The sequence below is a fragment of the Ascaphus truei genome, chromosome 4 (genome assembly GCF_040206685.1).
Source record: "Ascaphus truei isolate aAscTru1 chromosome 4, aAscTru1.hap1, whole genome shotgun sequence".
NCBI classification, from domain to species: Eukaryota; Metazoa; Chordata; class Amphibia; order Anura; family Ascaphidae; genus Ascaphus; species Ascaphus truei.
In genome coordinates, this window is record NC_134486.1 from 58,820,106 (window position 1) to 58,835,053 (window position 14,948).

Here is a 14,948-nt window from a genome sequence, read left to right on the forward strand (position 1 = left end):
TTTGTTGTGAACAAATAGTTACACATGGAGGCCGGAGTAACATTTTTATATAAAGTGATCCTGAGCTCTGTGTGGTCCGGTATGTTCATTACTGTGTGGGTGATTCTTTGTGACTGGACAGGACCCCATGTAACCCTATTACCATGGCACTAAGATGAAGCGAGGCCTCTTCCCACCCGGGCTGCAGGTGAGGCGCGGCTCTTACAAAATGGCGCAGGGCGGATCCCCCGACCGGGCGCCATTTTTATTTCCGGTCTCCATTTCGTTGCCCCATGGTCTGTCTCTGTACGAGGTGGAGAGACGAGATGTTAGTGCTGAGGGCGGGTGAATCCCAGGCTGTAGCCATGTGGGAGATCAGGGTTTATATCCCCTTCTCGGTTACATGGGGTGTGCAGGTTAGAAGAGGTTCAGTCCCTGGGGGAGGAGGGCGTCACAGGCTGAATTCCTGTCTGTTTCATTACTCCTGTATCCTAAACTTTCTCCTCGTCTTCTCTTCCCAGTGCAAGTCTGCAGGTTATTTCCCCCTCCCTGCCATTATATCACTTGTAGGCTCCCTGATCTTGGTGTCTCCTTTTCCCTGGGAAGTGAGACAAATGAAAGGGAAAACATTGGTAACATGTTTTATGTAACCAACCAACCCTAGTTAAAATGATATACCAGGTTTCACACCTCCCCCAGGGGGCTGGTCCACTAAAATATTTCCTATTACCAATCCAATATATATTTTAGTTCCCTTTTTTTTATTTATTGCACTAAAGAGCACAAAACGCTACAGTATTTGGGCGATCACTGGAGTTGCACTTACTGAATAGTCGCCATCTTCAATAAATATATAACGGTTTACTGGGGTTGCACCTTAAACCTCTCATTGTGATTCCAACTGCCAATCATGTCAAATCTATTGGTTGCTTTCCTTTTATCTTAATTAAAGGAGAGTCATGCGCTTCTGTGAATTATTTTTGAACATGGTATTGAAGCGGGGTCTCTGGTGTTGAACCCTGTTAATTTTAGCTTGGTACTCCTGCTTCCTTGCCTACATAGGGAAAGATGGTGGTAGCTTCTGGGCTATCAAAATGGTAGATTTTAAAGCTCCCGTGTCTCACTGGCCAATAGGAATCTGTAATGTCATCCCTTGCAGCTGCGTGACATTTAATGCCTTGTTCAGGGTGCAGGCTTCGGAGGGAGGGCGTGCTGCCGTGGGACACAAAGTATTCAAATTGAATACTGGTTGTCAGGGTAGCAGCTGCCCTGTCTCCGAAGCCAGGAGTTGACGCTGGCTACAGTTTTAATAAACGAAAAAATCGTTTTTTGAAGCTGCAGCAGCGTCACTGGTACCTCGGCAGCCAATGAAATCATTCTTGAGAATGATTTCATGACTGCAACTTGGATCCTTAAGCTGCCGTGTGTAGCCCCGCCCCCTCCTCAACTCCTGAAACAGTCTGCTGGGGATGAACACACATCGCCCAGCAAACTGACGCCCTCCCTCCAACTCCTGCCTCTGGCTACGCTTATAGTGACCGCAACGGGTGCGCATCGCTTTAGGCTGCGCTTAGTGCTGGCGAAGTTGCGTCAAAACAAATGCATTGCCACGTGCGCTTATAGTAAGCGTGACGCGACGGCTTGGTTGTGATCGCTGGAAGTCATCTCAATTAGATTTTTCCACTGACCGTAGCCTGACGTCTCCGTGGCCGACACTATAAGGCTAAGGCCCCGCTCCCTCAGTCAGCACGCCCGCACTGCAGACAGGCGGGGCGCTGACAGACACAGACCTCGATATGCGGTCTGTAGGGAGCCGGAGAGGGAGGAAGGGGGGCGGGATCTGATCGTGGTGCCGTCCACACTCACACTCACACTCACACACACTTTAACCTGCAGCTCCTTCCCTGCTCCCCGCCCAAGGCGCCTCCCATCTAGCTCCTTCCCTCCCGTCCTCCCCATTGGCTGACTCGCGTACCGCGTGACGCGTAAGCGTCGGAAATCACTAGATTCTTGCAGCATCGGCCGGCTGACGCGTCACAGTATGTAGTCATCCCTGCCGGAAGGAGGCAGCGGGGGCAGGGACCATTCAGGCAAGGGTCTGGTGGTTCGCAGCCTAAGCGTAGCCATAGCGATAGTTGCACTTTGGTGCAGGAAACCTCGGGAGGGCGACAGGGGGCGTGGCCCGTGACATCACGTAAGGGGTTCGCACTATTGGCTGAACCGCTTCACGTGACGCTGACGTCATGCGGCGGTCACACACCAACACAAAATCCACTGACTTCCGCGATTTTTGTTGCTGTGTAGAGCTGTTGCGGTCGCACCCACGACGGACTTCATGCCTTTGTTTGCACGCTGTCGCCGCTACTATAAGCGTGGCCTAAACCTGCAGAGATGCTACCGGCACCCCCTACAAAGGTATGCATCTCGGAGAAGGGGGACCCGGATCCTGAAATTAATTTGGTTCAGCTCTGGAGATCCCCTGATTCCCACCTAGCATATGCTCCTTTAAACTTTAGGCCGCGATCCCAGTGCGCACTGTAGCACACGCACCCGGAAGGGGGGCAGCGCGTGCACAGCGCTTCACTGCGGTCTGGGACAAGACTGCAGAGTTGGAGACAGGCGTGGCTTGGGGTTTTCCAGGGGAGTGGCCATGACCTCACACGGGTGGTTCGCCCTCATTGGCTGAACTGCCGGCAGGGGCGGTGTTTTTACGCACAGCAAGGCACTGGGGTCACGGCCTTAGGCCTCGTTCAGGGTGCCAGAGGCAGGAGTTGGAGGGCGCGCGTTCGCGTGTGCGAGCAGCAGTCTGCTAAACGATGTGTGCACATCCCCCCCCCCCCCCCCCCCCCCCCCACACACCCCCCAGCAGACTTTTTCAAGAGTTGAGGAGGCGGGGCTACAGACAGCAGCTTAGGGATCGAAGTTGCTGTCTTAAAATCATTCTCAAGAATGATTTCATTGGCTGCCGAGGTCCCAGTGACGTTGCTGCAGCTTCAAAAAACGACTTGGGTTGTTTATTGAAACTGTAGCCAGCGTCAACTCCGTACTTTGGAGACAGGGCAGCTGCTTCCCTGACAACCACAATTCCCTTTAAATACATTGTGTCGGATGGCCGCACGCACGTCAGCACGCCCTCCCTCCGAAGCCAGCACCCTGAACGAGGCCTTATTGTGTTTTTGTTTGTTTGGTTTATTTTATTTTTTTCTTTCGAGGTAGGTTTTAACTTTTTGCTTATTCATAGGACCTGTAGCATTGGTCTTGTGATCCTACACTGTAATCACTGGTAATTCTATATTACAAATGGGGGAGGGGGGGGGATGGAGATCGGGAGTGGGAAAATGTACTCCCAGGCATATCGGCTAGTTTCCTATATTGTTATGGCTTCATAATAACGCATTTGAAGGCACGGTGAACCTCCCTCTGTTAGGCTGCGCTTATAATGCCGGTGACGTCACGCTGCGGTCGCTGTAAAAATCAAATTGACTTTGCTTCCTGCGATCTCGACCAAGCAGTCGCTTCTACTATAAGCGCACACGACGGCGACAATACATTTGTTTTGCTGTGATGTCGCCGGCACTATAAGCACAGCCTAAGGATTAACAGACGGATTACTAGTTCTTCAAAACCAATCTCCAGGTTTATGCCAGGCTGAGCTTCTGTTGTGATGCTATACACAGCACCTGTGCAGCGTCATCATTAATGAGGCACTTGAGTGAGGAATTACCATCTTCAGTAACCTAATTGCTGTATGAACAGAAACAACCTTCCAGAATGATACAAGGCTGACTGAGCTGTGATGGAAGGGTTAACATGCAAAGGTGTAGTCTCCTGAATTAAACTGTGTAGCTACCTCACATTCGAAGATTTAAGTCAGGAGTAGCAAGCACAACACTAATTTGCTAGTGACCTTTTTCCAGTCCTAATGCAAGCACACTCTACAATGTATAGATCTACATTGTGTGTTTAGGGCCTCCTGTGCTTCACTTAGTGCTCAGTGTAAAGAACAAAGTACTGAAGTCCGTTGCGGGTGCCAATAGTGGGCGCAACGGCGCTGCGTAGTGACATGGAGACCAAAAGCACAGACAGATTTTGTGATGCACAGCAGCAGCCACATCACATGACTGGTGGCAAACCAATCCCATCTCTCCTTTTGTGTCTTCTCCCTTGCTGACGTCACTGCCCTTTGCCGCCAGCGAAATTGCACTAAAGTGCAACTTTCCCTGTAGCAATGGCGGTGCGTGACTTCACGCAGTCGCAAGCAATGCTTTGCTCACTGTGCGCAGCCTTGGGCTGCGGCCATGGTGACGCTGAGCATTCACCGCAATGAAACACATTTGCTGCAATGTAGGGCCTACGCATGCCCGTGAGTGCACGGTGCCCGGCTCTGTGACATCATGGCCGTGCCCCCACACGCGCTCTGCTGTGCTTTTCCTGGCCAGCTAGTTGCGCATGATCTCACGGCGCTCAAACGCTCGCTCCCTGCCTGGCCACAACCTTAGGCTGCGTCCATAGATGGACCAGCCGTGCTGAGGCGTGCGGACGCTCAGCGCTGAGCCCCTGCATCCTCAATGAGGATGCCTTGAGAGGGGGCTCACGCGAGCGTCCGCAGGCGTGCTCAGGCTTTGGAGTTTTCAGCCGAGCGCCAAGCTGTTTTTCAGCGCGCTGTCGGCTGAAAACATCCAATCGGCCTTCAGCAGCGTCAACGTCACGGCGCCGTGACATTGACGTCAGTGCGTCGCGGGCGATTGGCCCAGCAACGTCACTGCCCCGCCTCCAACCACCTCCCCCCCCGGCTCCCTTCGCGCACGCTGGCTCGCCTGCAAGTCCGTGCAATCGCGCTGACTGAAGCAGGCGAGCCTCAGCGTTGGCGCGCCTCCGCTCTCCCCACACCTATGGCCCGGGCCTTAGACTAGCAAAGCCAATTACTGCTAATAACAATTGCTAGCTTGATCCTCGCCCTAGTTAGAGGGGGAAAATCGACTGATGTGGTTAGTGATGTTTTCTTTTGTTAAATATGAAGTGGCGGATTCCCACTGGGAATTGCGATATTGCTGTATTTAGTAATGGGTGTGGTGAGTTGTCACAAGTGTGTTTATGTACAGCGTCTTGGGGTTGTAACAATGTAGGTGAGCTTCTTGGGCTATATTGGGTCACTTAATCACAAAGGATTTCTACTTGGCATTACTCTTGAAGCAGCAGTATATCGCTTTTTTGTTTTAAAAAAAAAACTGAACTGACAATCTGATGTAGGAGTTTTACTTATTATTTATTTATTTTTTCTGGAGGCTCTTATGGGCTGTACCCCAGAGCAGTTTGAGTTTACCATGGCAACCTGATGGTCTCTAAGAGGACCATCATTTCTTAAAATAAAATGCTTTCGTTTGGAGGCGCAAGACATGCTTTGGGGAAAGATACAAACCATGAGTTGGACATGTGTATATCCCGTTTTTGCATTGATTGCTTCTTTAATTTTAGTTTGCTACTTTTCTGGCAAAAAGAGAAATGTTGTTGTGAAATGGCTGTTTTTATTTTTCATGGCAAATGTATTCCGACCAAGGCATGTTGATGTCGGTCTTCATTTAAGTACCTGTGTTTAGCCTATATTGGACTACTTATACTTGGTCATATACTATTTATGGTGGCACTAGTTTTGGGTTACTGATGCAGCACTACTGTCACATGTAATTTGATGTATAATGTAAGTTAATGGGACATTACAGGCATCAACCAAGTGTTTCAACAGGGGTTCCTAGGAACCTAGACATTCCTTAATGGTTCCATACAAAGTTTCAGGTTATCTGAAACATTTACCAAATACAGAACAATTTACAATTGGAGCGGTTTGGGGTTCCTTACAATGCATCTGATTTCAGATGCGCTGTTGGATCTTCAGACTTAACAATATAATTAGAGTTCCTTTTCCCAAAACATTGGCAACCATTTAACTATAAAGAATGGCTGTGCAAGAGTACCCAGTTGCAGGCCACTTATTGTAAAACGGCAGTACTACCAGAATTGTATACTTGACATATGGAGCCAAACTTTTTTTTAAAAAAATTCTTCTGCGCCTCCCCCATTTCCCAAGACACTTATTACTGTTCTTACTGGAGATGTAAGTGGCTGCCCAATTAAAGCCAGCAACAGCTGATGTTGTGGCTATCCGTTGGCCCATGATATTTGGCTTGCCACTTTAATTTCTGTTCAGAGCAAGATAATTGATAACTTTACCGGTAAAATCTCAATTCTTTAATTACTGCTGCAAATTGCTATATAATATGCTATATTTACAGTGTATGTAACAATTGTACCCATGTGGATCCTGTTAAGTGAATATGTACTTTTTTTTTTATTTATTTTTTTCTGGGTATGGTTAACTAAAATATCCCTCTACTTGTTTGACCAATGATTGCTTTGTAATTGCTACACAACCAATAGACAAAACTATTCTCCCAGTTGTGAGAACGGAGTATTATCACAGACCTTAAACGGCTTACTGTGGAAACGTAAATTTTGAAGGTTTCAATTCAATTCAATTTTTTTGTTTGTTTTGCGCTCACCCCTTTACATGGCTGCTACTGGAAGCTGCTTCAGAGTTGTGTATCTTGGGAATCAGGGAGTCCCTTGAGCTGAAATGACTGCTTCGCCTCTGGAGACAAACCCTACTTTTCACATAGGGTAAAAAACAAACTCCTCCTTAACGAGCTTAATTCTGTAGTAGCCGTGAAGGTTAGAAGATTGCTGCATCACTTATGTTTTGGGAAGTGAAAGTACTGGGGAGGGGTGATTTAATATTACAATAGCTTCAAGGCACTACACTGTATTTGTTCTATAGAATGTTAAACATTGCTTCTCTGGATAAAGGAAGGTCCAACAAATTGCTACCAGTACATTGGTCACTGTCCCCAGAATTGAGCCAACTGTCGTGTTTTTTTTTGTTTTTTTCCCTAGGTTGTAAGTGTACAACGCACTTTCAGGGAAAATGTACTGGAGATGACGTTGCCAGATGCCAGTGCATACTCCCGCTGGGTGATGTTGACAAGTCTGTGGATTGCAATAAACGTAAGTTTGTTCTTGCCCGCTTTAGAAATTGAGGAGACTTGTACAAATCTACTGGGTGACATAGTGGGCAAGCAATGTAACATGGGAATGGGGATCCATAGGGAAGGACGATAGCAGGAAGACAGTTGGTGATATTTAAAAATTGATCAGGATAGATACAAGGCTATTCTAAGCACCAAAAGATCTAATACAGCCTGAGGATCCACAGCAGATAGATAAATGAAGCAGCAGATACTGTACCACCAACTGCTTATGCTGTAAATTGATGTTTGTCTCTGTGATTAGTTTTCCAAATATAATGGAAGAACTCTGCTTTTTTTTTAAATTTTATTTGTATAGCATTTTACACTTTAAATTTATTCTTAATGATTTTATTTGAAATGTTCTTTAATTAGTGGTTCCAAAATGCCTGCTAATGAAGAAAGAAAGTATTCCATCGAAGGGAGGTCGCAGACTTAAACCAGAGCATGCACTTGTTGATAATGATGGACTGTACAATCCTGACTGTGAAGATAATGGGGCCTTCAAAGCGCGTCAGTGCAATGGCACAGACACCTGTTGGTGTGTCAACACAGCTGGAGTGAGAAGAACTGATAAGGGAGACAAGAACTGGAAGTGCTCTGAACTCGTTCGGACTTTGTAAGTATCAGTCGAGTATTGTGTGGCTAAAGCAGGAGAATTTACGCTCTTCTAAAGGCATGGATGCAGAATAACTTTAATGTAGAATGTGGCCGTTTGATCGTTCTAAAGCCTAATCGTATGGTTTCAACTGTTCTTGGCCATTCCAGTAACTTTGGACCAGCAAATTAGCTGCATGTTGAGCATCAGTTGCCACCGCCAGCTTACTGGTGACGTCCATAAATACAGAAATATTCTGTTTTCATCTAAGTTTGTCAAAAATGAGAAAAGAGAACCCTCTTGCAAGCACTCTTGGTGTCCAAATGTAAAATGAGTACTTAAAATCCGTTTATTAATTCGGGGTAAAAAAATAAATGTATTGGCAAGATAGGATCTATATTGGCCAATATAGATCCTATCTTGCCAATAAATTTATTTTTACCTGAATTAATAAACTGATTTTAAGTACACATTTTACACTTGGACACCAAGAGTGCTTGCAAGAGGGTTCCCTTTCCTCATTTTTGACAATTCATCTTTTGTTCCCTATTTGCACCTGTGCCTACATTCATTATACCTAGCTGAAGCGAGAGTACCATCCTTTTTTTTTTTTTTTTTTTTTTTTTCTCCACCCTCTCCTTACATTTTTCTTCTACGTTTGGTCAGCTGAAGGCTATGACAAGGACTTTATTCCCTGATCTTTTTGATGGTAGAGAATCAAATGCAGTTAAGCTAGGAAACATTTCCAATGGATTTCATGAATAAACTTATTTTTTAATTTTTTTTTGTCTTTTACAGCTGGCTTATGATTCAAATGAAGCGCAATAACACAGACCAAGTCGATGAAACCGCATTGAAGGCGTAAGTCTGGTTTTGTTATATCTCTATATCAAAATGGAGCATTATTTCTTTGTTTAACCAAATTATTTTGTATTTTTTGAACAGTGCTATTAAAACAACATTTACAAGCCGGTATAAACTAACTGAAAAACATGTCACTCTTATTGAGGTAAGTGATCTGAAATATTACTTATTCTATTGATACAAAGCAACAAGGTGTGGGGGTGTTTATTTATTTTTTTTTCTCCACCCTTAATTTGGGTGTTTGTCTGTTTTGTGGGCTATAAGGTAACGGCTGCTTTTTATTTATTTATTTTTTAAATTATTTGCAGTACTTTTTTTTGTAAGATGTTGAAGGCCGCCCCCCCTGAAATGGTAAGGATTGCTTTACGAACACCTGCATGCTTGTACTTATTTTCTTACATTTATTTTCTTTGCAGTTTGAAGGTCCTTTCATTTATATTGACCTGAAACAAAATGCTTCTGAAAAAGCTCCAGGTGATGTCGACATTGCAGATGTTGGGTATTACTTGGAAAAAGATGTAAGTTATGGGCATACACAAGTAAAACTACTTTAATGTTTATAATCTAGAGTGTGCTGGTGCCCATTCAACTTTTTTTTATTCTATAAAATGGAAATGCCAGTTTTTGGATATTAATGCTGCATTAGCCACTCACATTTTGCTTTCACTAGCTCAGCCAGCAGCGAATAATATTCACTCTATGGACGCTGAGGGCAAGCTTAAGGCGTAATGAAACAGCTGGAAGTGTGGCAGTCCTATCAAAGATTGACAATACTAGGCATCAAAGCACTGTTAAACTAATTCCAGCCAACAGCACAACATCTAAATAGCAGTGGTATATGAAGCGACGCAAATTCTGTATACAACAATAACTAAATAACGAAAAGATATACTTATTGTCCCGCAGCTAGAGTCCAGTAGAGGCTATTCCAATTCCTCCAGAAATAGACAGTAGAAAATGACAGTCCTCCAGCGTGTAGACTTCTGATCCTCTTCTCGGTGTGTATATAGAGGGGAGAAAGAGAACAGAACACAACCAACGGTGTAATACGAATTATTATAGCAGATTAAGATAGATATCAATACAGAGATTGACACTTGCCTGTCTCTGTGTGCTCCTCCAGATCTCCAGTATAAGCACTAAAGTTGACAAGAGTCCAATAGATATCCACAGTTGATACAAGTCTGGGTATTTTCCATATAAAAATCCTGCTCCGGTGCTGTCCTCAGCGATGTTAAATCCTTCCTTCACATGCACACGAGTTTCCAAATCTTAGAAGATTCTAAGAGATGTGAAAGGGGGGTCATCGTTGAGCAAGGGGGAGCGGGAAAATTTTATCCCGGGCTACGCCGGGTATATCAGCTAGTAAAGTAAAAAAAATTGCGAACGGTTGTACAGTTTAATTGACAATGGGGCAACTTCAGAATCTAATGTTACCCCAATAGCATTTCTGTTTTGTTAGTTCTAGGGTTGTGACCTCTGCTTCTCAATGAGCTAAGATCACAATTGGAAAAGAGGAGATCTTCCGTTCCTGACATCAGAACAGGTGTCAGTCATTTGATCACTGGTGGAATTTTAAAGGGATTCCTACTATGGAAACAAAATTTGACATGAGAAATGTTTCTAATTCTGTGCTGTGGTTTTTAATTAGATGTGTTTTAATCCTTTTCTGCACTAAAACGCAACTTATTCTGGTGTTTTTCATACAGATCAAGGGCGACTCCATCTTTCATCCAGATGAAAAATTTAAGATTTCTGTTGATGGGAAAGACTTTGGTGTTCAAGAACCTTTAATTTACTACATTGATGAAAAGGCACCAGAGATTTCCATGAAACGCTTAACTGCCGGTGTTATAGCTGTCATTGTAGTCGTGGTCTTGGCTATTGTTGCAGGAATAGTTGTGTTGGTGAGTATTTGACACTGTCAAAGAGGACTTACACTTGATCATTCTAAATCTGGGGCAAGCAACTCCAGTCAAGGGCCACCAACAGGTCTGGATTTCAGGATATCCTGCTTCAGCATAGGTGGCTCAGTATGAGAAACAATGCATGTCTACTTAACCCTTGTAGTGGATACATATAGGTTGCCTTGCTATTCATGTATATCGCAAGTGTGTGGTTATATAAACACTTTCCAAGACTGGCAAAGCATATCTTGGTAAAGAAAAATAAACGATAGATGAGTACTCTTTGAATATCCCATCTTTACATTTTTCTGCTATTGAACTTGCTATCCTTTATATTGAACTACTTAAATGCTTAAAAGGCCAAAACATCTATACCATCTTTTAGTCAAGTTTCCTAATTCTATACATATTTTTTTTTAATAGGTACTTACAAGAAGAAAGAAGGGCAAGTATGAGAAGGCCGAGGTAAGCTATGCATAAGCTTTTGGTTTCAGGTCTAGTGGTTACCTTCAGTAATGAAGGTGCCTGCAATGCATTACATTGAATTATGTAATATTAAAGATGTAACATTTCCAATGGTTCTGAAAGTATGCCTAAAAATAAATAGGGTGCTTGATACCAAGTTGTTCAGAAGTCATTTTTGGAGTCCTATTGAGAACAAGCCATACTATACAAACTAGATTTCACGAAACAGCTGTAAGATTAGTAGCTTATTGTGACACTAGAAGCTTGTTGGTGTTGTGGAGCAATTGATTAAAGGGAAAAAAATCATAATGGGTTAGCCTGGTATAACAAATTTGTAAGACACTCCACAGTCTGACAAACTGGGGTACCGACAGACAAAATTGGGTGTTTGTACTGTAAATGGTGTTTGGCTGTAACATCAATTCAGGCAAAGGCAAAAAAAAGAAACATACTTCTCATTATCAAATTGAGATATAAAATATGGTGGGAATACCTTACAATTTGGTGATATTGATGTGCTGCTGTTCCTTTTGCCTGGTATATAATTTTATTTATTTTTTAAAGCAGGATTAGCCTATCTAGAAATCTAAGCCACCTATAAACCCAATGTTCAATCCATTATTGCATGGCCCTGTATAGTTTTCTACTGTAGTTTCCAAGAACTTGGCATTTCTAATCTTGTGCTCTCTTGACAGGTGAAGGAGATGAATGAAATGCAGAAAGAACTAACATCATAAACTTGTACCAAGTTGCTGGATTAAGAAGAAAATGAACACGCTAGAGTCCATTGTGACATTGTCAAATGTATACAAATCCTAATTATCTTGATCAGTTAGAAAATTAAGTGCTGTCTTTATAAATGGTTTGTTTAGGAATAAGTTGTAACTTTTTGCAATGGGCTACATTGAAGGTATTTATAGCAAGGGACTTATTCTTTGCTCAAAAGCATAATCCTTTTTTTTTATATAACAAGTAAGAATTTAACCAACTCTGGTATAAATACCATTTTTGTATAACTTTTTGAGTGAGTGTAAAATGGGCTGTCTGGCACTCCCTAACAAGGCCATGTGAACACACAGCAGGATATGTGGTTGGGCCTAGTATGTTTTATGACATAACCAAGCCACTGGCTTGACAGCTCATGTCAGTGACATTATTTTGTAAACATTGAATATAATCTGTTGCTCCTTCTGATAGAAAACAGATGTTTTTAATGATTGTAAATATATTCTGTATTGACAAGTGCTTGAGGTTTTTTTTTTTTTTTATGTAAACATTGAATTCAATAAAAGTAAAAAATTGTCAAGTCTGCATTCCACAAGATTAATTAGGTCAGCACTGCACTTCTGGTCTGTTTGCAAATTCCTTGCCCATTTACAGATTTTAGTAGACATGAGGCACACTTTCCAGGGTAAAAAATAGTTAGATGTAAAAGCAAATGGAGCATATGGTTAAATAGAAAATGAAGTTATAGGTTGCTCCTGTAAAGCCATAAGAGAACACAGCAGCCTCTACATGTTTCATGAAATCCTTGCTCTGTTAGGGTTGGCATAACAATTGTGTTAATATTTGTAAAGTATTTTTAAAGTGATCTATATAGCTATATTGTCATAAAGAACCCCCAGAATTCGATTGTGAAATTCTGGGGAGCCTCGCCCCCCACCCCTCCGGTCATCTCACTCACACCCCGCTCTTCTACACAAGTGTCAATTAACAAATTGATTGTAAGTGGCTTACTGCAGGATCAATTGACAACTTGGCTAATAACGTATCATTGTGTAGATTGTATTGATGGCATATTAAAGGGGGGGAAAATGCACTGCTGCTTTAAGTACACCTGGCACATACTACTCCCCCTCCCAGGTCAACCTCATCACGATGCCTGCAACATCACGATGCCAGCATGCACAGGGGTCAGGTGCAATAGTTCACAGCAATGATCCTCAATGTGGTCCCTCACACCAGTCACCAGCGAGTATTACCACAAAATAATGAAATAAACATAGCGTGGTACAGTGGGGAGAACTTTAATTAAAAAAAAAAAAAACGCAAGACCAATTTAACACTTACAATGTGCCAGATCTTGTCATAACAAATGCTGTCCGCAGCTTGAGTTCCTGGAGCTCGACTTAGGCAGCAGGGGTTGGCGTCGCTCTCCACTCCTTGCGGCCGTGACTCCTTCAAGCACCTCCCCCGGTGACGTCCCCACCTCGTCAGGCTCCTCAATGTCTGCAGACGGAATTAGATTCCACCCTATGCGTTTCATGACAGGCTGCGTCCATAGAAGGACCGACAGCGCTCCTCCGTGCTGACGCTCGCCTGCTCAATCCGGAGTGATTGTATGGACTTGCAGGCGAGCCAGCGTGCGCGATCGGGAGGCGGAGCACTGACGTCATGGGGCCAATAGCCCGCGAAGCGCCACCGTTGTGACGCTGCGTCGCTGTGATTGGAGGTTTCAGCCGACAGCACGCTCAGATACAATTGCTGATGGCTGAAAATCTCTGCGCCTCAGCATGCCTGTGGAAGCCCCCTCAAGACGGGGCTCATCGCGGAGCGTCCGCACTGCTCAGCGCTGTCGGTCCTTCTATGGACTCAGCCTTAGAGTTGCACTTCCTCAGGGAATTTGGAGCTCTTGCAATAGACTTGGCTATTTATAGCCTAAAAAGTCCATTAACTCTTATGCCCTTATTATAGGATGATGGCCATTGGGTTAATTACATCAATAAAAATGACAATAACTGCACCTAACAAATACCATGCAGTAATAAAAAGTGCTTTAGTGTACACAATCAATGAGTATAGATGAATGATTACACATTACAGCACTGCTGCCTCTCAGAACAGGCAGAGGGATTGGCTAGACAACTAAATACCAATGAACGTGTACATATTGCACTTGCCCCATTTCTGAGGCTTAACATAAAAAAATGTTCACTGTTAACTAAAATATAAAACATTAGAATAACGTGCTGTTACATAAATGTGGAAAAAATGGATACTGCCTAATAAATGGAACTCGCAGATAAGGTAATGGGCATATCAAGTCTTCAAAAATGACGCTAAATCGCATTCAATGTTTAGGCCCTCAGGCCAGAGTTTTAAGCGTTTTGAGAGCGATGTATTTTCTATGGGACTCCATTTCGCACCCACACGTGGACTATACATGTTCAATCTGTATTTAGGGGCACCACTTTACAGGCAACTTGCCTGCACAGATTGTATATGTGTCAAGGGGATTTAAATACACCTGTGGATAAACATTGATCATGCACAACAATACAAACCCTCAGGGTTACTAGCAGAGGGGCAAATAACCCCCAAGGTATGAGACTACCACTACGACTCAGCATTATTAACCCTTTGATTGCGGGGAACATATAACAGCATGTCATTACAGTGGATACATTAGGGGCAACTATCCTTCAACTACGATCCAGAAACTTTTGAAACATCCACCTAGTAACAAGTAGTGCCAACAAAATCTGTACACACATGGAGAAAGATTCGCTCTACATTACACCATTGAGTATATGATCTGCAGCATTCGCAAATCGGCTATCAGAGGGGCATATAACACCCTACTATCAGATTCCACTCCGAACCACAGCATCAGCTACCTGTTCAGTACAAGTAATACACCTTAAAGTACATTATCACAATCAGGAACATTAAGACTTAGAGTCTTTCAATCGCAACCAAGACCAAGTTTGGACTAGAGACTTTACAAACTAACCTATACTAGTGTTCAGTGTATCAATTAAGTCAACTATATCTTGATAGATACATTTATAGTACTGCACCTACACACCATGCTACATGCATAACCAAAACACAAGTAGAACACGAAGCAAATAGCGCACAGCCAGGGAGTCAGGTGGTGAAAAAAGTAAATCCCATTTATTTCAGTGCATGACTGATAAAAACATCACCCCAGGGGGGGGGGGGGAAACACACAGCCTCTTACGCGTTTCGGACGTCCGAAACGCGTAGGAGGGTGTGTGTTTTCCCCCCCCTGGGGTGATGTTTTTATCAGTCATGCTGTGCGCTATTTGCTTC

General features: G+C 43.5%; 1 protein-coding gene and 1 long non-coding RNA gene across 2 annotated transcripts in view; one reads left to right on the forward strand and one right to left on the reverse strand.

The window, feature by feature from the left end:
• EPCAM (epithelial cell adhesion molecule) overlaps nt 1–12,198 on the forward strand; it is a 13,434-nt gene extending 1,236 nt beyond the window's left edge. The window contains exons 2-9 of the mRNA XM_075595821.1: nt 6,928–7,038; nt 7,434–7,677; nt 8,455–8,517; nt 8,602–8,665; nt 8,937–9,038; nt 10,230–10,427; nt 10,851–10,892; nt 11,588–12,198. Of these exons, the coding sequence (XP_075451936.1) occupies nt 6,928–7,038; nt 7,434–7,677; nt 8,455–8,517; nt 8,602–8,665; nt 8,937–9,038; nt 10,230–10,427; nt 10,851–10,892; nt 11,588–11,629 (866 nt within the window). The 3' untranslated portion in view covers nt 11,630–12,198. The remainder of the gene's footprint in view (nt 1–6,927; nt 7,039–7,433; nt 7,678–8,454; nt 8,518–8,601; nt 8,666–8,936; nt 9,039–10,229; nt 10,428–10,850; nt 10,893–11,587) is intronic.
• On the reverse strand, nt 32–1,196 carry LOC142492801 (uncharacterized). Its single transcript, XR_012800903.1, has 2 exons — nt 806–1,196; nt 32–577 (listed from the first exon to the last, which is right to left on the reverse strand). It is a non-coding gene; the product is annotated as an uncharacterized LOC142492801 (long non-coding RNA).
• Nucleotides 12,199–14,948: the final 2,750 nt, after the last annotated feature.